Source organism: Amblyomma mixtum, chromosome 2 (assembly GCF_055824585.1).
Source record: "Amblyomma mixtum isolate Tamu chromosome 2, ASM5582458v1, whole genome shotgun sequence".
NCBI lineage: Eukaryota > Metazoa > Arthropoda > Arachnida > Ixodida > Ixodidae > Amblyomma > Amblyomma mixtum.
Genome location: NC_143013.1, coordinates 291,037,002 through 291,052,132, shown reverse-complemented (window position 1 = coordinate 291,052,132; position 15,131 = coordinate 291,037,002). Strand labels below are relative to the sequence as shown.

Below are 15,131 nucleotides of genomic sequence, written 5' to 3'. Positions count from 1 at the left end.
TTCACTACGGCGCCTCTCATAGCCTCAGTCGCTTTGGGACGTTAAACCCCAATAAACCAAAACAAACTATAGAGTGTGGATAACTTTTCTGATGTGCTGTTTAGTGTGTTATCTCTTCCTTACATAGGTGTGCCTCCGTGCAATTGATTTTCTTATTCTATTGCATTTCTAAGACCGAACTGACATAAACATATGAGGGCAGCTGGACTGAAACTTTAAATGGGGACTGCTTGTCATGATGTTTCATCTTTACGTACCTTCAGACACAACAACAGGGCTGCAACTTGCATTTTTTGCATGGGCAGGTACAACGTATGCATCTTTGCCTACGGGCAGACGGGTGCGGGAAAGAGCTACACCATGATGGGGCGCCAGGAAGAAGGGCAGGAAGGCATCATCCCCCACATCTGCAAAGATCTCTTTCGCAAAATCAAGGAGGACGTCTCTGAGGACATGCTCTACTCCGTTGAGGTAAGAGGGTGGCTTCACATGTGGTTGCTATATTTGGGTACAGGTGCCGTGCCCCTTGTGCTCGTTACAGATTAGTGAGGCTTCCGCTTTTGAGCTACAGTGGGGTCGGAATGATCTCATTTCATGGTATTTTAAGGAAAGAATGAATGATAAATGCCCTTGTTTACAAATAAAGCAAAAAACAGGGATAGTAATTCTTTTATGTGTCAAAAGCTGATACTCGAACTGGCGATATTTGACATGCACACCATTTGTAAACTACACAGGCAGTAATCAAAGAAAAAAGAAAAATATATGCTGCTGATCAGTTTCACTGCCGAATCCTTTTGGTGGAGAATTAACATAGTTTGGTTTAATTGCTTCAGGGATTTGAGTTGAAATGCGTGTTGTTGCTTGCGAGATGCACATTTTGAGGGTTTATATTGTGCCGCAGTCGAAGGCGATATGCGACTCGCAGGCTGTAGTGATGCGCTGTTTTGCAAAAGCGGTGCTGTTTGGTGAAACCACGTGGTAAAACAGATTCAGCTAGCTTGTGTTTGCCCAGTTGGCTGTCGATTTTTGTGTGATGTAATATGTGGAAACATCTGCAAACACCTTACATGGAATGAGTCTTGTCAGATGGACATGTTTTGTGAGGATTATGGGACAGAGAGTTGTGCTATCATGAAAAGAAGAGAAAAGATGCTGTGGGCTTACAAGCATAATAAGTGCACTGTGTTGGGGTCAGTACTGAAAAGGAAGCATGTAATTATCAGAGAGATGTGTGTATGCAGTTTTGGTTACACCCACAGGTTGTCCACAAGTAATCTAAAAGCTACTTTCAATATTTACTCATCGCATGAACATGTATAGAGACATTTTCTTGGTTGTATCTGTGGTAATGCTTGATGTGCACTGTTCTTAGTTAAGCTACACACCATGCTGTTCTTTTTATGTTGTTCAGAGGAAGCATCGGTTATAAGATATATGATTTTTAGTTCAAAGACTGAAGCATTAACGCAGCTTTTTTTTCTATTTTAATAATTTAAGAGTCAGAGATTAATTTTCATGGAAAGTAGACTTCTAATAGCATGAGAGTCATCAGTCTATGTTTAATTTCACCTCAGCAGTGTAAATCTGGAATGCAGAATAAATGGTGGGATTGTTGAAATCAGGACAACAGCAAGAAAAGAAAGGCGCAAGAAATTGATGTGGTAGGCAAATCGACAGTTTGCCTGTGAGCATCCCAGCCTCTGTTCTGGCAACTTGCCCAAACAGCGTCTTGGCCGCGCGCCCATTGCGGAAGTGTCATTTGCAGCCTGGCATCTGGTCTGTTGCGCAGCTTTTTAAAAGGGGGTCATCTTCTTTGTGTTCCCTCAGCTCTTTTTTTTTAATCTCTGCTCTCTTGCGTTTTAAAAGCCTTCTGAGTGGTTGGTTTGATTTCTTTGAAAATGTGGAATTCAGTTTACGGAAGTCTGTCTGCTAAGAATAAGAGCGTGCAAGTTATTCAACATACACAAACATATTTATTTAGCCATTTTATTTCTTATTATATATGGATTTCATTCTTTTTTATTTTTTTTACCAAGACATTCTTACTCCAGTAAGAAACTTAGGCTTGAAGTTGTCAAATATGCTTAAAGCGTTAAAGACTTGATGAAGTGCTTCAATATACTGAAAAGTATTGGTTTTGAGTTATGATGTCGTTTGTACGGGCTTGTATGGGCATTCATACGGGTTTGTATGGTTATGATGTTTGTAGTTCAGTGATAACTGACAAATACACGGTATGAGCTTACGATAAAAATTAAAAGCTGTTGTCTTATGCTCATAGTCTAAAGCATGACATTGCTGGTTAAACAAGAAATTCTTTTTCTGCAGAGCAAATTATTTAGACCTAGGTCAAGTAGCACTCTGGTTAAATTGAGCGTCTGCTCATTTACAAATTCTTCAATGTTATTTGCAATGAGGCTATTCGGACCCGAAGCTTTCCATTATGCCAAAAAAATTCAAACTCCTTCAAACTCTGTTGATTCCTTTAACATCGTAGAATCCTTTTTTTTCTGAATGTCTTGCTGCAACATAATGACCTATACTGGTGATCACTGATTATGTAAAATGAACTGAAATGAGGTCTGTAGTCTTCAAAAGCATAATTTCAAATAATCAGGACCTGCAGCTGCTAAGAAGCAAAGCCATGCTACTTAAACAAGTGTGAGTTGCGTTTGTCTTTGGCTTAACTGAAATGACAGGGTCAGATCGTACTCTGGTACACATATTTATGAAGCAAGTACCGTAGCTGTTTCTTGCAGCATATGGGTATGAATTCATTTTGCGATTCATGGTAACTCTTCTTCATTGGGAATATTATGCACCATGATGATTTAGGCTCAGTCTAAAATTGATTGTGGTTCTTGTATTCGGCAAGACAAGCACAGGATTTTTATGTCATGAGCTGGGCTGATATCTTGTAATTTTTCATCCTGGGTGCTCAAAACATGACATCACCTAGTAAGATAATTTTGTGCATGAAAAAATAGTTTTCATTGAGTGCATTTGTTGCTCTCCAATGAGCAGATGGTTTACACAGCAAAAGCTTAGAGGTATGTAGCAATGCTAAACTTGGTTATCTGCAGCCTTGAAAAAGTGTGGAAAGTCACCGTGCAGGCTACACATTTTTTGTCGCGCCCTCTTTGTGACTTACAGGTGAGCTATATGGAGATATACTGTGAGCGGGTGCGTGACCTATTGAACCCAAAAACTAAAAACAATCTGCGAGTGCGCGAACACCCACTGCTCGGCCCCTACGTGGAAGACCTGTCCAAGTTGGCTGTCACCTCCTACCAGGACATTCATTCTCTCATGGATGAAGGCAACAAGGCCAGGTACTCACACAGTTTTCGATGCATTATAGACTGAGCAACCACTTATGTCAAAACATGAGATTGTATATCCTACTTCAGTGGCAACACTAGTAGAGGGTTTTCATGTTTGAACGTAATGCAGTCTTTCTTCTTTTCTTCCTGAAAGTTTATTTCATTCTCTAACACACTTTAGTCATCTAGCAGTGAAAAGTACTGTGGGTAGCATAAATCTGAAGTGCCCTTCGTGGTCAACTAGGAGTGTGATCCAAAGACTTTTTTATTTTCTGTACTTTTGCCTGTGTATGACGTGATTAAGAGCACTTTACTGATGAAATGTATGGTTTTAAAATCAAATGCAGGACTGTTGCAGCCACGAACATGAATGAGACAAGCAGCCGCTCGCATGCGGTTTTCACCATCATCTTCACTCAAAGGAAAACTGACAAGGACACGGGACTTGCCACAGAACGTGTAAGTGGGGAAGTCCGGCATCAAGTGTGTTAACATCAAGATCTCAAGTTTATTATGCTGAAGCACAGTACTTAATGGTTTCTACAGTCTCTTGTGTGAAACCTGCTCTGAGCCTAACAGAATATCTCTTGGACTTAGCAAACAGGCACTTTTAGGTGGTAGAGGGACTCCTTTGGTCTTCTTTGCTTTTTTTTTTTGTGCCGTGAGAACAAGATGCATTCTTGCCATCTTTCCCAGTTCATGACTTGACCTTGGGCAGTGAATTTGTTATTTTATTGAATTTCTCTCTCAGATTAATTAGCCGAAAAGAAAAGAATACCGTTCTGAGCTGATCAGTGCTGTGATCTGATTGTGAAGATGCTTACTCGACTGTGAACTGGTTCAGTATTGATGTCTGGATCTTGGCACCAATCATTGCCTTGTTTACTCTTGTATAGTCGCCGTCGAAAGTAAATGGAAGGCGACTTTGTCAAAAAAATTTAATTTCTTTGAATGTAAAGCTTAATGGTTCATATTTGTTGGTGCGCAGTGCAATTTGCACAATCACAATTAGTCTGCACATATGTATTCAAGGATGCATGAATTGAGCGGGCAATGATTATTTTTTTCGCCTTCGATTTACTTTTGACGGCACCTGTACATTATTATCACTGGCAACAAGAAGCCTATGCTAGGGGTGCAATGACAGCATTGCTGAGCCTGCTGGTGTAAGGAATGGCATTCATGATGAGTTCAGTTCCCTGTCGCCCCGCATTAAAGGTGGTAGTAAATGCTCCTTCTGGCCGGTTTGCTTATGCTCAAATTTCACGTACCACTTTGGAGTTGATTTCACTCAGTATAACATTTCATGGCTGCACTTGCATGTTCTGTGCACAATAAATTAAAGTATGCTGCTGTCTTTGGCAGACCTAACGAAAAGCAGAACCCTGCAAGATAAAAGAATGATGAGATGCCTTGTCGCTATTAGGCCACTACTGCTATTTGTGCTGCAAATTTTTTTCTTTCGTTTGTCATTATTTTGTATAAAAAACACTTAAATCTTCAGTGCACTGCCAAATGTCAGCCTCGTGTCAGATATGAAAGAAACCCAGTGAGTATAGTTCGCCAGCAAGAAATGCCGGTACATGTCTCCAAAAAGCAGTGCAACAGTTGGTACTTAAACAACAGATCCAGTTATTCATGGTAGCAATGCAAGCTTTCTTGTCATGCTTTCCCACAGGTGAGCAAGATCAGTTTGGTGGATCTAGCAGGCAGCGAGCGTGCTGATTCCACGGGGGCCCAGGGCACTCGTCTGAAAGAAGGAGCCAACATCAACAAATCACTTACCACTCTGGGCAAGGTCATCTCGGCACTTGCTGAAGTGGTATGCTAGGCCCTCCATTTTATTTCCTGCTGTCTTTTGTGGCTGTGTCTCTAGAAACAAGTTGTATATTTTATTCTTCATCCGTGAATTTTTTCGATACTGTTTTTCAAATAAAAGTGCTGAAATGGTTGGACCCCAAATGATATGGGCATAGTTTGTAGATTTCGATTATGTAGTGAAACTGTGGTAAACTAGATCGTTTGCTGGGATGGTGGGCTTTCTTTTTTTCTTGTAAATGTCTTGTACAGTTTTCACTTTATTGTTCATATCAAAGCTTACATGCATGCTTTCACTGATAATTTTTATGATGTTGCAAATTTGAGAAAACCCTCATAGCTTAGTGTTTTAACTTTGATTCTATGCAGTTTAGGCTATTGTCACTTTTTCTTCTTTCTTTTCTTTCCTCAAAATTTTACTGGTCCAAGTTACAGGGACACTCAGATGCAATAAATGATGAGGGAACAAGTTCTTGCTTGGGCATAATACTTTATAGTATAAAACTGCAATGCATTTCTCACCCTTTTTTCGCCATTGCATGTCACACACACATTCGTTTGACATGGGGCTGTACCCTGTATTCAAAATGTTTATGCTCTTGTTGACAACACTGTCATATCAGAGACTGCGTGCTGTTAATCTGTTGACGTCACCTTTGATGTTGAAAGGTCTGTTGAGAGACTTCCCCGTGTCATCAATTCAGGCCCTCTTCTATCTGTCTTTAAACTTCTCTAGCCTGTTGTATGTGGCTTTTATAGGAGAAAAGGTATTCAAGCATTTATGTGCAAATCTTTCGTGGGCTTTTAATTCAAGAATGGTAAGGATGTCAATTTGGTTGGAATAGCAAAAAGTGATAATGTCCCCTCAATTTTGTAAGCTGTCTACAAGCCTGGGTGAAGAAGTGTGGATTTTGATTTTATAATATTAACTGCTCTATGTAGTCATAATGTAGCTTACCATAAAGGCACTACACAGAAACCTGCTGCAGCTTTAGTATTTGCAAAGATGAGCCCTTCTTTTATATATGCAACATTGTGTTGTAGGAAGGCTTTAAACTTTCCTTATCCTTTACTAGTGGATGCTGTTTTTTAAACACTTTCTTTTCTGAGTTTGTCTAACCTGCCCAGAACACTTTTGTCTATTTATTCCAAGCAAGCTTTAATATTCGCATATTTTTCCTTTTCTCATGCATCTCGTGTGAACTAGGCGGTAAGTATGACCATGTCATTGTTATATGTCTCCCACTTTCTGCTTAATTTTGCACATTTTTGTTTCTGCATGTGCAACGTGTGCTAAAGTCTTGAGACCTAAAGAAAGGAATGGCCAGACACTGAAATTTTTGTGCTTCGAAAGTGGCTAACTGTGACTACCTCACTAAATGTCCTCCTTTCATTTCGTAGGCAACCAAGAAGAAACGGAAAGGTGACTTCATCCCCTATCGGGATTCTGTTTTGACCTGGCTCCTAAGGGAGAATTTAGGTATGTAAACAAGGAAATGTACTCTACAGAATGTCCTTCGCTGGAACAATTGAAGGTGGCTTGAGCATGTAGGAATTTCCATGTTCCAGGCGGAAACTCCAAAACAGCCATGATTGCTGCCATCAGCCCAGCTGACATCAACTATGAGGAGACATTGAGCACTCTGAGGTAATTACATCAATGCCGCACCCTTTAATTGCCGCTCCAAGAATTTCGTCTTGCGTTGGTCTTTTTGACTAGCGGCTTTTTGCCTTAGCTAATATGACTGGGGCCTGATTGGTACTGCTTCTCTGACATCACCTTCTCAGGCTACCACATTAACAGGCTCCCATATTAACAGCTTAGCTGTTTTGTTTTAGAATAAAATCTGCTTATAAAATAACTAGTATTGTCATACTGTATACTCTTGATCTTTTCTGATGGGTACTTTTTTTAATCCGTCAGCTGTTGGTGACTCAAGTGTTTGTGGCTAAAATTTAACGCTAACGTAGCTACAAGGTGCAGCCTTATGTAATTGTTGCTTTTACCTGCAAATAAACATGGTGAGTTCTGTTTTGGATTTGGCCTTGCTTGGATGTCTGAGGTGTCTTGTCAATCATACTCTGCTGGGAACGAACCCAGGTTTTTGCTTAACCATCTTCTTTATTCTGCTAATGCACAGGTATGCCGACAGAGCGAAGCAGATTGTGTGCAAGGCTGTCATCAATGAGGATGCCAACGCTCGACTTATCAGGGAGCTCAAGGATGAGATCTCTCGTCTCAAAAACCTGCTCCTGGCTGAAGGAATCGACGTTGATGGTAAACTTGCTTTTACATTGCTTTTTGTTACTTATTTAAGGTTTGTCTAGTTTTCACTTATTACCCTTAATGCTTTAGCCTAAATGTTTTGTGTCATTGCACAGTTGCTATACTATGATGTCATGCCACTCAACGCAGTGACTAGATACTATTCATCAGTGCTGCTTTTAGATAGACTATGACAGTTATGGTGTATGCAGTAGTTTTATGTGAGTTGTTAGCCTGTAGAGAATGCAGCTATGTATTGCCTCTGCCATTTGTTTAGTAAGCGTGACTGACCACTTGCATGAGTCATTTTTTTCTCTTATTGAACGGGTAAGAATGGTGGTCTGTCATTTATTAGACTAGTGTAGGAGGTTGGTATTTATGCCCTTAACCACGTTTTGTCTGCTCTGGCTTGGCAGCTGATGACAACATGAATGTGGAGACTGGCAAGCGGAAACCGCACCTGTCTGTCTCTGCGGCCTCGGAGAATGCAATAGAGCAGCTCCAAGAGTCAGAGAAGCTCATTGCTGAGCTCAATGAGACCTGGGAGGAAAAGCTGAAAAAGACGGAGGCCATTCGGCTACAAAGGTGAGCCCTCACTTTGGCTATCCACGTCACTGCCCACTTTATAAGCATTGTGAAAGAGGTGAATCAATATTGCAGGTTTCCAGTTTCAAAACAGAAAAAATTATGTAGCTCCTTTCCTTCACAAAGCCACTTTGTGCAAGTGTACTTGTGGGCTCGCCTTCACAGATCCGATGAAGAAAGTGCATGCGTTAAAGCATCTAACAAAAAACGCTGTTTCATGGAAGGGTTTTAACATTATGATAAATTTTGTCTTTCAGCTTTGTCAGATAGCCTGCTTATGTCATTCACAGTGAACGGTGCATGTGAAGCCAAACTCATCATGCTGAAGATTTTTTTTAATGTGGAGTTTTTTTTTTTTTTTCTGTGTGATAGGGAAGCGGTTCTAGCTGAGATGGGTGTAGCCCTGCGGGAAGATGGTGACACTGTAGGCGTGTTTTCACCTAAGAAGGTAAGATTTTCCTGCTACTGACGTTTTATCTCATGTTATGTGATTGATTGCATGCAGAGTGTAACAATATTACTTGAACCTGATAATGGTTCGTGTTTATTAATCACCAATTTGTGAGGTGCTGTGTTTAAAGACTCTTAATGTGATGTGTTTGGTTTTGTTTGTATATAGGCATGTTTTATTTATCTGTAAACCTGAGAAATGCAAACTTCGGTTTCCTGTACACTTGCACCATCACTCATTCTCTCACTGTGCACACCATTAGCCTGCCAAGGTTTTGTTATCTAGTATTAAGATTGGTAATGCAACTATACTCTGTTTTTTTTTTCCGCAGACTCCTCACTTAGTGAACCTTAATGAGGATCCACTGATGTCTGAATGCCTCCTGTACTACATTAAGGATGGTATAACAAGGTGAGGAAAGTGTTATGTTTAGCAAAGTGTGCAGATGTATTCGCTGTAGTTTTTGTAAATGTATTCACCGTAGGTAATGTTTGAATATGTGTAATCTCAAGCATTGCGCATAATGCCACAGATTAAGGCACATGGTGTGTGCACGTATAGCTCTGATTTTGCAGTTTTTCAGTTCACTTGATTGCAGTGCTTCACAAATGTGTGTTTATCTAGCGCAGGAAGGTTTTAATGCGAGATCTGTTGCTGTATGTCGTATTTGTTTACTGTTGTCACTTTGGTGTTTTCATCAGAGTGGGAAGACCGGATGCAAATGTTGCCCAGGACATCAAACTGAGTGGCTCACAGATTCTGAACGAGCATTGCTGGTTTGAAAATCACGAAGGTACAGTGGCGTTCATTTAATTACCTTGTCAAAAGTGTGCTCGACTGCAGTTGAGCTGTGCTTCACATTTCTGCTTTCTTTTTGTCATTACTTTTTGGTAGCTCATTCTGAGCCAAACAGATCCTTTAAAGTATTCAGGAAATCACTGGAAACCATAAGAAACCAATTCATTACCATGTGGTTTAAAGTGGTTTCATTTGTTTTCTAAAATACTTCCATTGTTTTTTTTTTTCCTGATGGAATTGTAGGACTAGTAATATTAGCAAGTAAGCAATATATAAATGAGTAAAGAATATAGTACTAGTGTTTTCCTTCATTTTGTTTCTACACTTCTGTTCACGTCTTTCATGCAAACCTGTTATGCAAGTCTAGAATATTTCAAAATTCAGGTAGCATTTACACATTTGTTGACAAACAAAAATAAATGATGTCTTCTTATTAAATACAACTTTGCAGGCGCAGTCACCCTGTACCCATGCCAGGGGGCCCTTGTTTATGTCAACGGGCGAGAGATTGTTGACTCGATTCAACTGAAAACAGGGTCTCGAGTGATATTGGGGAAGTCTCATGTCTTCAGATTCCAGCATCCTGAGCAAGGTACCACTTTTAGAAAATTATTCCTTGCTGTATTGCTCTTTTTGCTATTTCCTTTTGGTGATGATGTGTTTTTGTGCTTCTCTTGTTATTCTACAGCACGAGAGAGCAGAGAGCGGAAATCACCTGTCGAAATGCCTGAAAGTAAGTTGAAGAACAAGTTAAAGTTACTTTTTTTTGCTTTTTTTATCTCGTTACTGTGAATTGGAAATTAATGTGGTGTTCAACTTGTGTGCTATGATAAAGAAACTATGATTAGGTAAAAAAGGAAAATATGTTCAAATTGACGCTTGCATTTGACTTGTGCTGTGCAAATGGAATTGCCACACAAATGCGTTTTTTTTTTTAAATTTTGAAGCTCTTTGCTGGTGTGTTGCTATGTGATAGATGCTTTTAAATAGTAGATGTATGGCCGGGCTTATCAGATCTTTATGTCATTGTTGTAGAGTCCCAGTCAGATGAGAGTGATCGCCTTGAGATGCTATCGTTGGGCATGAAGATGGACGACTCGGTCTATTCAAATGGTAAAAACTGCTTTTTTCAGTTCTTGGCATTTCTTGCACGCTCTGTTGTTTTCAGCCGACCACCTGTCCTGTACGACTTTTTGTATCTTCAATTTATCCACTGCGCTTTTGGAGCTGTATGCTTGCAGATTTTAAATGCTATATGGAACTGGCATTGCTATTCTCCTTTGTAAGCCTTTACAGAAACAGAAATTTGAGCATTATTCTAGGTCAGCATAGTTTACATCACTTCAAAAAGGCAAGCAGTCATTGCTGAAAACTTGAGGCTGCCTATCATTGAAGGTGCAGTAAAGAGGAATCTGAACTTGTCTTTTTGCCACGGGAACTCGATCTGCACATTCCAAGCATTCTTAGAAACTTCGACTTATTGCCCTGTGTGGCTGATTTCCCTAATTAAATCGGATTAACATCCGGCTCCCGCCTTTTTTTTTTTCCAAATCCAAATCCACTTTATTTCCAACCTACAAGTTGGGGATCTGCCAGGCAAAAAGCTGTCACAGACAGCTTGACTGGGCCATGGGGGCCTACAGGCAGCATCATGCAGTGGACCTCATAGCACAATAAAAATGAATAGTATGAACATGAAGCTTGTACCCAGATCAAATGCAGTGCTTACGTTTCCTAAAGGGTTACACACACAACAAATATCAAAATGAATATGAACATGAAACTTATACAAACAGCAAATTCAGTGTTTACACTTCCTGAAGAGGTATACAATAATATTTCATTATAATATATTTGATTTCAATACGTTTAAAACCAAACAGACCAGTACATGCTAGCACATTATGATGCAAACAAAAGTTAATCGATCAAGAACCAATCAGTTGTCCGCCGGTCGAGTAGTGGTGTCAGTTCTTATTGGTCAGTGTCATGGTCATGTTCTCCCCTTGCGGTGGGCGGAGTCGACCAACACGTGGAGTGCTTTTCAGCCAGCTTCGTGGAGGTTTTGCTTTCGCTTTATTTTGTTTTCTAGGTTTCCGTGAATAAATAGTTTCATTTGCAGATAATATAGCCGCAAAATAAGCCTGCAGAAATAAAAATACGCGCGGACTATTTGCTACTACAGATTACTACGTATTACTCTGCCGATGGCAAAGTGGCAAGCCTTCACGGAGCTGGCTGAAAGGCACTCCACACGTTGGTCAACTCCGTCCACCGTACGGGGAGAATTAAAAAAGAAAGGCGGGAGCTGGGCGTTAATTTGGTTTAATTAGGAAAATAGGCCACACAGGGCAATAAATCGAAGTTTCTAAGAATGCCCAGAACATGTAGATCGAGTTCCCGCGGCAGAAAGACGAGTTCAGATTCCTCTTCACTGCAACTTTAACAGCTTCAAAATTGTTGTGATGCTGACTACTTTATGTATTGCAAATACATTGCGTTGCCTTACGTAATATCTATAAAAGACAGGTTGCACACTCTGTTGCCTCCCTATCAGATCTCTGCGTCTTATTACGAGTGCCTTATTACTTTGCAGGTGGAGAGCCTGTGGACTGGTCTTTTGCACAGCATGAGCTACTGGAAAAACAAGGCATCGACTTGAAACAAGAAATGGAAAAAAAGTGCGTATTGTACCGACCTTGCTCATGCCTGTCATGCACATGTTGTGCAATCTTTCTTTTTTGCTGAACATTTTTATCCCCTTCTTATCTTTAGGCTTGTAGCCCTGGAGGAGCAGTTCAAGAAAGAAAAGGAAGAAGCTGACCAGCAATTCGAACAGGAAAGAAAGGTCAGTGTTTGGTCATTTGTGTTCAATACCGGAGTGGATGTTTGTGTTTTTGGTTCGAACCGTGGTGGCCTTTCTAAAAGCTCTTAGAACAGTAGGATTGCAAATGGTGCAATTTTTCTCAATTACCTGTACCTGTTGCAGACATACGAGGCACGCATTGAGAGCTTGCAGCGACAAGTGGAGGAACAATCCATGATCTCCAGCATGTACAGCGTCTGCACTGCAGATGAAGCAAACACCGTTGAAGATGATGCTGTGTGTAAGTTGTCTTTTTTTTTTGTTCTTGTTTTGGCTTTTATAATAATGCTGAGCCATAGGCAAACTTTGGGGCTTTAAATATTCGAGATGGTGTCTCCTAAGACATTTAAAGAATTAAGGCTTGCATTGCCCTAGCGGGAAATGCTGTGAGATACGTGATTCACGTTTCTTTATTGTGGTGCTTTCCAGATAAAGTATCACATCTCTAATGCATAAATCTCAGGCCTAACAGCCAGTGTAATGTAACACAGCCAGGTGTTCCACTACATTGGTTGCTTAGGTTATGAGGCCTATAGGATAGCAGCACTGTATATTTAGCACTACTTCTTTTTCAGTTTTTATGTTTTTCAAATTTGGGAGGCGAAAATGTGCTGCTATTTGAGTGGGCTATTTTTTTAATGAAAAAGAAAATTAACCATGACACTCATTCTGATTGAGACATAAAATGCTTCAAATCAACAAGGGGCCATAAAAGCTCTAAGATATAAAAGCTGTTTGCAGTAGCACAACACATATTTCAAAGGTATTTTCAAAGTTTCAAAGTTTCAAAGTTTATTTCCCATCTAACACTACAGATGGAGGAATCGTAGAAAAAAGCTGCCCTTGGGCAGCTTGACGAGCGTGACGATTTTCTGACTATTAATCAAGTTTAACCCAGTAATTATGAAACTTACTCAGTGTGCAGAATCCAAGAACATGCTCCAGGTGCACGGGGGCTGCACTCTTAGTTTTTCTAAGGGACACAGGTTTAGTGGACATACTTTGATAGTCATCTAAGGGACACGGGTTTAGTGGACATACTTTGATAATCATGTTTGTTTGTGAGTGTGTGAGTGTTGAGTATGCTTGATGTCACCTTTTTCTCTCTCTCTCTTTTTCACCCTCTTCTTTCACCCTCATCTGGAGTAGCATGCCAGGGCCATAACCAGGCAGACCTCTCCATTATTCATTAAAGTGTCTCTGTCTCTCTCTCAGTGTGCAAGAATCAAGAAAAACCAGAATGAGGGGCCCTGTGTATTTTTTGCTTTGCCATATATATTGCTGTGGCTGGCACCCAGTGCAATCTTTATTGTGGTGTCTTACAAGTTGTACAGCAATGTACGATCTACCTGAGTAATGAGTGTCATTCAACATGTTGCAGTGCCGTGTGGCAGGGCAAGCAGGAATGATAACAGCAGTCTCTCAGTTTTGACTCGTACTTGTTCTTTGGCCTACCGATGCAGTTGACCAGCCATGGACCGACCACGAGTATCAGGTGGCAGCGTGGGCCTTCCAGAAGTGGAAATACCACCAATTCACTTCTCTCAGAGACGACCTTTGGGGCAATGCCATCTTCCTCAAGGAGGCCAACGCCATCAGTGTGGAACTCAAGAAGAAGGTAATCCATCGGCTGTCGTAGCATCCGTGAGGAACATGTCTTCAAGGATAGCTGTTTTATGGCTGCACTGGAACTTTGGGCATATAATGTTGCCTTGAGAGGAAGTGGTTAATTTTTTCTTTCATGTGCAGTATAGAATATGCGTGGCTGGGCACTACACTTTACCTTTGATAATCAAGCAGATATTTTAATACATAGTTTAAAAGCCATTTTTTCATGGCAAAGGCAGCGTAGCAGTTAGCACTAAGATAACAGAAGCCTCACTTTTATTGGCAAGTCAAACTCAGGTACTGAGCAATGCATACATGCCGTTTGAGTAAGGGTGATGCAATTGAAACTACTTTTTGGAGTAACTTTTTTTTGCTTGTGATAATGCAACTAACATACAGTTGAGCTTGTGCTAGTTTTGACCTGAGGTCTTTGTTTTAACATGATGAATGATTAAAAATTTTCAGTGACCCTTAACAGTACGTTTGTTTACTACTGTTCGATTGTGGAGGCTTGAATGGCTATAATGGTACTCAGCAGACTTCCTCGAAAGCTCTGCACTAAGAAGCAGCATCCGAGATGGGCGCTGTCAACAGCGCACTTTTAATGCACCCTCTGTGACTTGGCTTTCAACGGAGTTTTTTTCCTGTTGTTTAGTAGTGACTTCAAAGTTTGAAATTCTGTATATCTGCCAAATGGCACTAAACACCAAGAAGACTAGCGTCTTTACTGAGGCTGGCTCTGTGTCCAGTCTTTCTCCAGGTCTTTTCCTTTTTTTTTCATAGTAACAGTTCATGATTTCATGTTTTTTGCATAGTTTAAGTCATATCATAAATGTTTTCAGCTACGGCAGTATGTTGTTCTGTTTGAGCAGTGTAACATTCGCTCCCTCTTTCTGTGCCGCCTTGATGTGTGCAGGTGCAGTTCCAGTTTGTCCTTGTGACGGACACATTGTACTCACCGCTTCCACCTGACCTGATACCTCGTGACGAACCGGAGGAGTATTTCGACCAGGATCGGCCTTTTCCCCGAACCCTGGTGGCCGTCGAAGTGCAAGACACCAAGAATGGCGCCACCCACCACTGGACGCTGGCCAAGCTCAGGTGTGTATGGGCACATGCAGGAGTACATGTGCACGTCGTATCGACTCTTGCTGTTGCCTTTGTTGTACATTGTGCTGCAAAAGCTTCAAGCGTGCTTGAATCCTGCACTGTAGGCGAATGGTCTAGATGTCTGGTGAGACAGTCATATGGAAAGTTGTGGGAAAGCAATGCCCTTTTGAGAAACACATGACAGCTTGGGTTAGTGCAGGCACCATGCGCCCAGCTTGATGCAGCCATGATGCACAGTGTTCAGCACACTGTAGGTATCATGCAGAAAACACATTAGAGGCATTGCCCAATTTTGAATGAATA

At 40.8% G+C, this 15,131-nt stretch overlaps 1 protein-coding gene across 13 annotated transcripts in view; it reads left to right on the top strand.

The window, feature by feature from the left end:
* The window catches only part of unc-104 (kinesin family member unc-104), a 107,927-nt gene that overhangs the window by 67,745 nt on the left and 25,051 nt on the right, over window positions 1–15,131 (top strand). For all 13 annotated transcript variants that reach the window (XM_089574354.1, XM_089574351.1, XM_089574358.1 and 10 more), the window contains exons 5-23: window positions 306–471; window positions 3,157–3,335; window positions 3,674–3,785; window positions 5,005–5,148; window positions 6,546–6,624; window positions 6,714–6,792; window positions 7,286–7,422; window positions 7,827–7,995; window positions 8,368–8,443; window positions 8,778–8,857; window positions 9,148–9,239; window positions 9,696–9,836; window positions 9,933–9,977; window positions 10,280–10,357; window positions 11,841–11,925; window positions 12,020–12,092; window positions 12,234–12,351; window positions 13,574–13,728; window positions 14,635–14,819. In XM_089574354.1, coding sequence (XP_089430480.1) covers window positions 306–471; window positions 3,157–3,335; window positions 3,674–3,785; window positions 5,005–5,148; window positions 6,546–6,624; window positions 6,714–6,792; window positions 7,286–7,422; window positions 7,827–7,995; window positions 8,368–8,443; window positions 8,778–8,857; window positions 9,148–9,239; window positions 9,696–9,836; window positions 9,933–9,977; window positions 10,280–10,357; window positions 11,841–11,925; window positions 12,020–12,092; window positions 12,234–12,351; window positions 13,574–13,728; window positions 14,635–14,819 — 2,193 coding nt within the window. The remainder of the gene's footprint in view (window positions 1–305; window positions 472–3,156; window positions 3,336–3,673; window positions 3,786–5,004; window positions 5,149–6,545; window positions 6,625–6,713; window positions 6,793–7,285; window positions 7,423–7,826; window positions 7,996–8,367; window positions 8,444–8,777; window positions 8,858–9,147; window positions 9,240–9,695; window positions 9,837–9,932; window positions 9,978–10,279; window positions 10,358–11,840; window positions 11,926–12,019; window positions 12,093–12,233; window positions 12,352–13,573; window positions 13,729–14,634; window positions 14,820–15,131) is intronic.